This window comes from Ovis canadensis, chromosome 10, assembly GCF_042477335.2.
Source record: "Ovis canadensis isolate MfBH-ARS-UI-01 breed Bighorn chromosome 10, ARS-UI_OviCan_v2, whole genome shotgun sequence".
Taxonomy (NCBI): Eukaryota; Metazoa; Chordata; class Mammalia; order Artiodactyla; family Bovidae; genus Ovis; species Ovis canadensis.
In genome coordinates this window covers 25,882,046-25,892,838 of record NC_091254.1, presented here as the reverse complement: position 1 = coordinate 25,892,838, position 10,793 = coordinate 25,882,046, and the positions used below count along the sequence as shown (strand labels likewise).

The following is a 10,793-nucleotide window of genomic DNA, read 5'->3' as shown; positions in this document are numbered from 1 at the left end:
AAAATTTCTGGAAATTTGTAATACTATAAAAAGGAACGTAGAGTTTACCTATAATTCCACTGACTTTTTTTTTCTTGCCTCTCCACATGACTTGCACGATCTTAGTTTGCTGACCAGGGATTGAACCTGGGGCAACAGCAGTGAAAGCATAAGTCCTAACCACTGGACCACCAGGAAATTCCCTCCACCAGACTTTAAAATATATATACATCATATATATTTTAAAAATAGAATAGTTTGATAAGTTTTTTAAACATCCTCTTTTACTAAATGTATTATGGATATATCTGAATATTAATAAATACAATTATAGCCACATTACTTTCTTTAAAAAACATGGAGTAGGAAGCAATATTTATTGTCTTTAGTGATTTTTTAAAATAGATAAATAACATTCATAAGGTATATAAAGTTTTATGTACATCACAATAAATTTTTACATATTGTCTTACAGTTTTGGAGGCTGGCAAGTTGAAGATCAGGGTGCTGGCAAAGTAGGTTTCATTCTGAGGCCTCTTCTCCTGGCTTGTAGGTGGCTATTATCTTGCTGTGTGCTCACGTGACCTCTTTGCACTCCTTGTGAAAGAGAAGGAAACCAAGAGAGACTATGCAGACTCTCTGGTGTCTTCTTGTAAGGGCATGAATCCTGTCAGATTAGGGTTCCACTTCACTGCAGATGGTGACTGCAGCCAAGAGATTAAAAGACGCTTACTCCTTGGAAGAAAAGTTATGACCAACCTAGATAGCATATTCAAAAGCAGAGACATTACTTTGCCGACTAAGGTCTGTCTAGTCAAGGCTATGGTTTTCCCAGTGGTCATATATGGATGTGACTGTGAAGAAGGCTGAGTGCCGAAGAATTGATGCTTTTGAACTGTGGTGCTGGAGAAGACTCTTGAGAGTCCCTTGGACTGCAAGGAGATCCAACCAGTCCATTCTGAAGGAGATCAGCCCTGGAATTTCTTTGGAAGGAATGATGCTGAAGCAGAAACTCCAGTACTTTGGCCACCTCATGCGAAGAGTTGACTCATTGGAAAAGACTCTGATGCTGGGAGGGATTGTGGGCAGGAGTAAAGGGATGACAGAAGATGAGATAGCTGGATGGCATCACTGACTCGATGGACATGAGTCTGAGTGAACTCTGGGAATTGGTGATGGACAGGGAGGCCTGGCGTGCTGCGATACATGGGGTCGCAAAGAGTCGGACACGACTGAGCGACTGAACTAAACTATATGACTTCTTTTCACTTAATCACCTTAAAGGCCCTATCTCTAGTACAGTCATACTGGGAGTTAGCTTCAATATATTGAATTTGGGAGGGATACAGTTCAGTCCATAGCACTAAGGTTTATTTTTTAAAAAGAAAGCTTTACAGATCTCTTCAAGAAAATCAGAGATACCAAGGGAATATTTCATGCAAAGATGGGCTCAATAAAGAACAGAAATGGTATGGACCTAACAGAAGCAGAAGATATTAAGCAGAGGTGGCAAGAATACATGGAAGAACTGTACAAAAAAGATCTTCATGACCAAGATAATCACGATGGTGTGATCACTCACCTAGAGCCAGACATTCTGGAATGTGAAGTCAAGTGGGCCTTAGAAAGCATCACTACGAGCAAAGCTAGCGGAGGTGATGGAATTCCAGTTGGGGTATTTCAAATCCTAAAAGATGATGCTGTGAAAGTGCTGCACTCAATATGCCAGCAAATTTGGAAAACTCAGCAGTGGCTACAGGACTGGAAAAGGTCAGTTTTCATTCCAATCCCAAAGAAAGGCAATGCCAAAGAATGTTCAAACTACCGCACAATCGCACTCATCTCACACACTAGTAAAATAATGCTCAAAATTCTTCAAGCCAGGCTTCAGCAATACATGAACCGTGAACTTCCTGATGTTCAAGCTGGTTTTAGAAAAGGGAGAGGAACCAGAGATCCAATTGCCCACATCCGCTGGATCATGGAAAAAGCAAGAGAGTTCCAGAAAACATCTATGTCTGTCTTATTTACTATGCCAAAGCCTTTGACTGTGTGGATCACAATAAACTGTGGAAAATTCTTCAAGAGATGGGAATACCAGACCACCTAACCTGCTTCTTGAGAAACCTATATGCAAGTCAGGAAGCAACAGTTAGAACTGGACATGGGACAAGAGACTGGTTCCAAATAGGAAAAGGAGTCCGTCAAGGCTGCATATTGTCACCCTGCTTATTTAACTTCTATGCAGAGTACATCATGAGAAACGCTGGGCTGGAGGAAGCACAAGCTGGAATCAAGATTGCCGGGAGAAATATCAGTAACCTCAGATATGCAGATGACACCACCCTTATGGCAGAAAGGGAAGAGGAACTAAAGAGCCTCTTGATGAAAGTGAAAGAGTAGAGTGAAAACGTTGGCTTAAAGATCAACATTCAGAAAACAAAGATCATGGCATCTGGTCCCATCACTTCATGGCAAATAAATAGGGAAACAGTGGCTGACTTTATTTTTGGGGGCTCCAAAATCACTGCAGATGGTGATTGCAGTCATGAAATTAAAAGATGCTTACTCCTTGGAAGGAAAGTCATGACCAACCCAGATAGCATATTCTAAAGCAGAGACATTACTTTGCCAACAAAGGTCTGTATAGTCAAGGCTATGGTTTTTCCAGTGGTCATGTATGGATGTGAGAGTTGGACTGTGAAGAAAGCTGAGCGCCAAAGAATTAATGCTTTTGAACTGTGGGTGTTGGAGAAGACTCTTGAAAGTCCCTTGGACTGCAAAGAGATCCAACCAGTCCATTCTAAAGAAGATCAGTCCTGGATGTTCATTGGAAGGACTGATGCTACAGCTGAAACTCCAATACTTTGGCCACCTCATGCAAAGAGTTGACTCATTGGAAAAGACTCTGATGCTGGGAAGGATTGGGGGCAGGAGGAGAAGGGGACGACAGAGGATGAGATGCCTGGATGGCATCACCGACTCGATGGACATGAGTTTGAGTACACTCCGGGAGTTGGTTGTAGACAGGAAGGCCTGGTGTGCTGTGATTCATGGGGTCGCAAAGAATCAGACACGACTGAGCGACTGAACTGAACTGAAGTTATATATTTGCATTGTTGTTGTTGTTTAGTCACTAAGTCATGTCCAGCCCTTTGCAGCCCCATGAAATGCACACACCAGTCTTCCCTGTCCTTCACCATCTCCTGGAGTTCATTCAAATTCATGTCCTGTGAATGAGTGATACCATCCAACCGTCTCATCTTCTGTTGTCCCCTTCTGCTCCTGCCCTCAATCTTTCCCAGCATCAAGGTCTTTTCCAGTGAGGTAGCTCACTGCATCAGATAGCCAAAATATTGGAGCTTCAGCTTCAGCATCAGTCCTTCCAGTGAATATTCAGGGTTGATTTCCTTCAGGATTGACTGATTTGATCTCCCTTCTGTCGAAGGGACTCTCAACAATCTTCTCCAACACCACAGTTCAAAAGCATCAATTCTTTGGCGCTCAGCCTTCTTTATGATCCAACTCTCACATCTGTACATGACTGCTGGAGAAACCATAGCTTTAACAGTACAGACCGTTGTCAGCAGTGTTAGCTTTAATATATTGAATTTGGAAGGGATACAATTCAGTCCATAGCACTAAGCTTTATTTTTTAAGAAGAAAGCCTTATATGTACTACTTAAGTTATATATTTGAATAATATTTCAAAATAAAATGTCAAAAGATTTTGTTGAATAATTTAGGAGAATGATTTATGTGGTTTCTCTGGAATTTGTGGGGCTTCCTTGGTGGCTCAGCTGGTAAAGAATTTGCTTGCAGTGCAGGAGACCTGGGTTCGATCCCTGGGTTGGGAGGATCCCCTGGAGAAGTGAACAGCTAGCCACTCCAGTGTTCTTGCCTGGAGAAGTCCATGGGGTCACAAAGAGTCAGACACGACTGAGGGACTTTCAGTTTCTGGAATTTGTGAAGTCAAAGATTTTTCTTTTCTATTCATTGCTAAATTCTCATGTCTAGAACAGTGAGAAGCAGATAACTAGTGCTCCATATTTACTGAATGAATGACTGAATGTTTTCCTTTCTTTTTTTTCTGGAGGAGGGAGCTAGTATCAGAGCTTAACAGCCATAGATTATTAAGACAGGTAAGCTTTATCACTAGTTTGGACAAGTTACTAAAATTCTCTGTGCCATTATTTTAGTGTTGTTGTAGGGATTAAATTAATTAAAAGGCTTAAGCCATTTAGAATAGTATCCAGGATGTAGTTGGTAGAAGTGGATACCTTGATATAGGCAATAAATGCTAGATATTTATGTTTATGGCTAATTCCCGTTTTTACATTTATGTTCATAACCTAAGAAAATATCCTGTGAAGTCAGTAATATGGAATTTTTGTTGCCTCTTCTTTTCAGGAAGAAATACTGAGGCACAGAGTTCAATATCTGCAACATAAATAAGTATCCTACTTGAATATTTAAAGTAAGGCAATATATTTGCATTTTGCTGGAACTGTTTGTTATTTATGTTTTCTAATGCTTTACTTAATTGATGTTTTACTTAATGTACTTACTCAAACCTAAATTGAGCCCCCAAATTCTGTTTATGCATATACAACAGATATAAAGTCACTAACCTGTGACTATACATGGTCTCCCATATTTTGGATCCTCCTTGTGACTTTCAGGGCTTCCCAGGTAGTGCTCAGTTCAGTTCAGTTCAGTTCAGTCGCTCAGTCGTGTCCAACTCTTTGCGACCCCATGAATCGCAGCACTCCAGGCCTCCCTGTCCATCACCAACTCCAGGAGTTCACTCAGACTCGCGACCATCGAGTCACTGATACCATCCAGCCATCTCATCCTCCGTCGTCCCCTTTTCCTCCTGCCCCCAATCCCTCCCAGCATCAGAGTCTTTTCCAATGAGTCAACTCTTCGCATGAGGTGGCCAAAGTACTGGAGTTTCAGCTTTAGTATCATTCCCAGGGTTGATCTCCTTCAGAATGGACTGGTTGGATCTCCTTGCAGTCCAAGGGACTCTCAAGAGTCTTCTCCAACACCACAGTTCAAAAGCATCAATTCTCCAGGTAGTGCTAGTGGTGAAGAATCTGCCTGCAATGTGGAAGACCCGGGCTTGACCAGGGTAGGGAAGACCTGGAGGAGGAAATGGCAACCCACTCCAGTATTGTTGCCTGGAGAATCCCATGGACATGGGAGTCTGGAGGCCTATAGTCCATGGGGGTCACAAAGAGTGGAACACAACTTGCTATCTGAGTACTGCTATGATTTTTTTAAAGATATACATTTACAGTCTCAACTAGCCATTAGGCATTTTCTCAGGCAAGGAAAGCTGAAAAGTACAGCTATTAACGTTCAGAATCCTGTAAACTTTCGAATCCTCCTTTATATATTAAAAAAAAAAAATCAGGAATCCCTGCTCTAGTGGCTCTACATGTAAGGAAATTTTTTTATATCTTCAGCTCTTAATCAGAACTGTAGAGAACTTCCCTTTTGAGCTTGCCTGAAACTGGGAAAACCGAAGCTGCAGCTTCCGCCTAGGGGGTTGGGGGCGGAGCGCCTGTCCGACGTAAACTACAACTCCCAGGACTCCCCGGCCGACGCTCCCGGGAGTCGTTCATTCAACGCGCCAGCCCGCGTTGCCCGCACACCTCCCCTCTCCCTCCCCTGGCAAGCCACACTTTGGGTTCTGACTCCAGATGAGCAAGCCCAAGGCCGTCTCGGGGGAAGTTTTCTTGCTGTATCGTTTTCTCTGCTGTTTCCTCTGTTAGCTTATGTTGCGCACACTCAAGAACTCCTCTTCCGCAGAGGAGTGGAGACGCCCGAGGAGGCGGGGTCGGGCTCTAACCCAGACTGGGTGAACCCGGAGGTGAAAGGGATCCAGTGACCGATGGGCTGAAATGTAGTGGATCAAAGAAGGTTCCGACTTCAGTAAGGAAAACTAGTGTCCTTAATTTTTTTTTACTACTCACAGTTCATGTCTCTTTTCTGATCTTAAAAGTCTTATTTTCTTTCTCTAGCTTTTTTCCCCCCTGGTGCCTCCCTATGGGATCATTCCTGATAGCGAGTAACTCAGCGTAACTTACACGTGGTACTCTCGTGCGGGCTTAGAGTCGCTACTGATTTGCCGAGGCTGAGAGTTCCTAGAATTTCAGATTAATCTTGGTAACTATTTGTGTGTATGGGGGCGAGGGGGTGAGGGGTGAAGGAGAAGACTTGCAATTCTCAAGTATAGATAACCCTAGAGGGTGAAGGTCTTAGGGTTTACTTAACATTGAAGTTCATGACCTAGAGAGGTATTTTTACTTGTTGTTCAGCCGCTTAATGGTGTCCGACTCTTCACCAGGTTTCCCTGCCCTTCACAATCTCTGGGAGTTTGCCCAGACTCCTGCCCATTGAGTCGATGATGCCATCCAGCCATTTCATTCTCTGTCCTCTACCTTCTACTAACTGTTCCTAAAAAGGAAGTCTAGCTAGAAGTGTTTCAACAAAATCTTTTTGCCGTTTTTTTCTGTCCTCTTTCAAATGGACACACCTGTGATGGAGACTAGATGTTGCTACCCATCAGGGTTCTTGGCCTCCTTAATCACTAGAAAGTATTCAGAGGCTAGTCAGGAAATTGAAAGAAGGCTTTATTGAAGCCCCTGCGACAGCAGGGGCCAGCCAGAACAAGTTTGCTTGCTTGCTCACTTGCTGGGGGTGGGGAGACAGAGGCGAGCTTCCGTGTCCGGGGTCGGAAGGAGGGGTAGCTTAAGTGGTTTGTCCCTCCCTTTGAGGGGTCATGCGTAGGACCATGCTTTTACGCCCAGCTCTTCAGGCTCTTGGGAGGTGGCAGGTGGGCTTTTTGGTTTCTTTGTATCTAGGTGTCTAGAATCTGCCCCAACTGCGCATGCACGCAGTTAAGTCCCTTATAGTTCCTTTGTGTTTTGTTGCTCCTGGAGATGTTTGTCCAGGTGCAGGCATGGTATCCCTGCACCAGCGGGTCCCAGGCCCCAGCCCCCAGCCTGTCTCAATGTGAAGACGAGTAGTAACTCCTGGAGGACTAGCATTTGTGGCTACTGGACACTGGTGCCCTCTTTAGAGTGTGATTAAGTTACATTTTGTTAGCAGAACCCTTTAAATTTTGAGTATTTTAGAGACCATTCTATTTCTTAGGAAATAATGATATCCAAGTTAGCTGACCTACAATGAGCAACTGAACTGATATATTAATACCCCTAGCATAGTAGGAACACTGGAGATAATAAAGGTTGATTCTGATAAGTTTTGACCCTTACTTCAAATTCGAACCTCAGGATTCTAGGGGCAAAGTATTTTTCTCAGAACACTTTATCTTCTCCCTTTCTTATTCAGTAATCACAATTGTGTACATTTGTTCGCTCTTTTGGTTATCTCTGTTAGAGGGAAGAACAGATAGTTATTGGACACAGCCAAATTCACCTAACTTGTAATTTTTTAAGTAATTTTTCCCTTGACTGCAAAAATACTATGTGCTGTATGTATAGGAAATTCAGAAAACACTAAAAAGTAAGGGAAAAAGAAAAAGTATCCATAATCTCACAACTAGAGACCATAGTATTAACATTTTGGTGTATATTTTTATCTAGTTTTCTTTTTTCAAAATAAAAATCTTCCTCAATTATGAGGGCTTATGTCCCCATAAATCCATGTATTCCATATACTGTAGAAATTTTGAAAACCTAACTGATAATATATTGTTTTTGAATCCGCTTTTTTCATTTAGTATAATTAGCTTCGTTGTCTTTAAGCCAAATTTCTACATTTTTACTATTAATATGTAAAGTTTTTATCCTTTGAATCTCAGCTAAAAGGGAAGCATCTCTGAAGAGAGATTACATAGTTGGGAATGAAAAACACTGAGCTCTGAACAGGCAACTTGCATTCACCTCAACTCTGCCTGAAACGGGTAGAATGAATAATCATGATTAAGTTACTTGACTTGGGCATCTGGGTACCTAAAATTAAAGTATTAGACAAGGAAATAGTATTTCCGTCAAATTTAGAAATCTATTAATATGTGAGACACCTAAGCTTGCATGGTTATTTTGTACTTGTGCTTATTCACACACTCAATTTTAGATTCTGGATATAAGAAATAGGTGATACAACTTATTCTATTGCTATATTTATTCATTATACTGTTACTCATTTGCCTTAGTTAATTATATATGATGAGTGGGTGGAAAACAGTGCTGTCTTCATTTATTTTGTTTGATTCAGAGATTTGAAGAATCGTTTTCCTTTGTGGGTTATTGAATTTGGGGACTGTCTTTGGATCTGGCTGAGGCAGTGAACTGAGCTAGATTGCTTGAGGTTCCTCCCAGTTTTTCTATCTGTGGAGTTGATATTTTTCAACTTGCACTTATTTTGTTGCAGATGCTGAGATGAATTGTCACCTATTTGGTTGGCTTTTTAGACATCTGTCTCTTAACGGTCACCTCCAGTGTCACGTCCGTCGCCATTCTCATCAGCTTACACAGATCCCTCTTGACACAAGGCTGTGGGTCTTTAGGCGAAACAGGAATCACGTTCTCCATCGTCTGTCAAATAAGAATTGCTCCAGGAGATACTGTCATCAAGATACCAGCATGCTCTGGAAACATAAAGCACTACAAAAATACATGGAGGACCTGAATAAGGAGTACCAAACCCTTGATCATCGTTTGCATCACGTCTCTGCCAGTGAAGGGGACCGGAGGTCCTTGACGCGACGGCATGCCGAGCTGGCCCCGCTTGCGGTCATTTACAAAGAAATTCAGGAGGCTGAACAAGCCATTGAAGAATTAGAATCCATGTGTAAAAGTAGGTAAAAGATGCATGTGTGTGCAAGCACAGGATTGATTCTTTAAGTTAAAGCTGTATTGAACTCGAGCTCTTAAAAAACCGACGAGTAAAAGCCCTACAATTGGAAAGGACAGGACTCTGTACTATAGTCTGGTGTCTGACAGCTTCTAAAGAGTAGCTCCTGCATGAGACTGAGGTCCTCACAGTACTCGCCAAGACGCTGTGAAGGTCCGGGAGACTGGATACTGACCTTTTCAGAAGCTTTAATTAATTGAATAGATCTTTGTTGAGCACTGTCCTAGATGCTACATACCATGGGCACAAAAATAGAATATTTACCCCATCAGAGGGCTCATGTATTGTTTCATCACCTTCAGAGGAAACCCTGCACCCTGTAGCCATTTCATCCCAATCCCGCCATCCCTACCAGCCTTACTTTCTGTCTCTACCCAGTTACTTATTTCAGGCATTTTATGTAAATGGAATCATCCAATATGTTAGCTTCTTTCATAAGCTAAGATTGGCCTCTTTCACTTAGGATATGTTTAAGGTTCAGTTTCATTGTAGCATGTTTCTGAGCTTCATTTCTTTTAATTGGTGAATTTTGTCCCATTGTATAGATATATCTCGCATTTTATTGATCCATTCATCAGTTGTTGGTTATTGAGTTGTTTCCACTTTTTGGTTATTATGAACAATTCTCTTACGAATACTTGTGAACAGGTTTTTGTGTGGACATACATTGCTGTATGGTAACTCCATGTTTAATCTTTTGAGGAGCTGCCTGACAGGTGGCTGTACCATTTTACATCCATCGCGCGTGTATGAGAGTTCTGGTATCTCCACATCCTCTCCAACCTTTGTGATCCACCTTTGTAATTCCAGCCATCCTAGTGTGTGAAATGGTGTCTTACTGAGATTTTGGCTTTCATTTCTCTGATGAATGTACCTATTGTATGTCACCTTTGGATAAACGACTGTTTAAATCCTTTGCCCATTTTTTAATTGAGTTGTCTTTTTTATTATTGAGTTGTAAGAGTTCTTTATGTTACAGATACAAGTTCCTTACCAGATAGATTATTTGCAAAATTTTTCTTCCATTTTGTGGGTTGTCCCTTGAAGCACCACCGTTTTTAATTTTGATGAGGTTTATCTTTTTTTTTTCCCTGTTGTTTGTGTTTTGGTACCATATCTAAGAAACCCACAGTCACAAAGATTCAGATCTGTGTTTTATTCCAAGAGTTTTATATTTTTAGCCCTTATATTTAGGTCATTGATCTGTTTGAGTTAATTTTATATACATAATGTGAGAGGTGTTAATTTTCAATTTTAGTATCTCTTAATATTATTGTCTTAACATTTTTCTTTTATAAACAGTTTCCAAAATATATAGAAGTTGAGAAACAAGTATAATGGCTTAACCTGGGATTCAACACTTAACTTTGCTATTAACTTTTAGTTTAGTTTATAAGCTTTATTCTGTGTATCATCCTGTTTCATTAAGCCTTAGAGATGTTAAGCGGTATTACAGCCAGTCACAGTTACACCTGTAAAGTCCTGAATGTCCAAACCCTTACCTTTTTCTGCGTTCTATTAATGGTCCTGTGAGTTTCTTACCTCTTTTTTTTTTTCATATGCGTATGTTTTTAATTTTTTTCTGTATTTATTTTATTGTTGGCTGCACTGGGCGTTTCTTGCTGTGTGCGGTCTTTCTCTGGTTCCGGGACCACTCTCTAGTTGCGGTGAGTGGGCTTCTCATTGCAGTAGCTTCTCTTTTTGTGGAGCACAAGCCTTAGGGCTTGCGGGCTGCAGTAGTTGTGCACAAGCTTAGTTGCCCCGCAGCGTGTGGGATCTTCCTAGACCAGGGATTAACCCGTGCCCCCTGCATTGCAAGGCGGATTCCAACTCAGGAATCGAACCCTATTGCACATAATAGGAGCTTACTAAATGTCTTCCAAATTAAACTGACACAAACTCTGTCAGCCATGTTTGTATCTTGC

At 41.5% G+C, this 10,793-nt stretch overlaps 1 protein-coding gene and 1 long non-coding RNA gene across 4 annotated transcripts in view; one reads left to right on the top strand and one right to left on the bottom strand.

The window, feature by feature from the left end:
• Positions 1-322: 322 nt before the first annotated feature.
• Positions 323-5,775, bottom strand: LOC138446445 (uncharacterized). Its single transcript, XR_011259319.1, has 2 exons — positions 4,611-5,775; positions 323-683 (listed from the first exon to the last, which is right to left on the bottom strand). It is a non-coding gene; the product is annotated as an uncharacterized lncRNA (long non-coding RNA).
• The window catches only part of MTRF1 (mitochondrial translation release factor 1), a 42,225-nt gene continuing 37,005 nt past the window's right edge, over positions 5,574-10,793 (top strand). Inside the window, exons 1-3 of one of the 3 annotated variants that reach the window (XM_069601224.1) lie at positions 5,588-5,919; positions 6,009-6,153; positions 8,386-8,811. In XM_069601224.1, coding sequence (XP_069457325.1) covers positions 8,394-8,811 — 418 coding nt within the window. In that variant the 5' untranslated portion in view covers positions 5,588-5,919; positions 6,009-6,153; positions 8,386-8,393. Of the gene's footprint in view, positions 5,920-6,008; positions 6,154-6,723; positions 6,824-8,385; positions 8,812-10,793 lie in introns of those variants that run through there. The other 2 variants (XM_069601223.1, XM_069601225.1) reach the window with 2 other exon arrangements.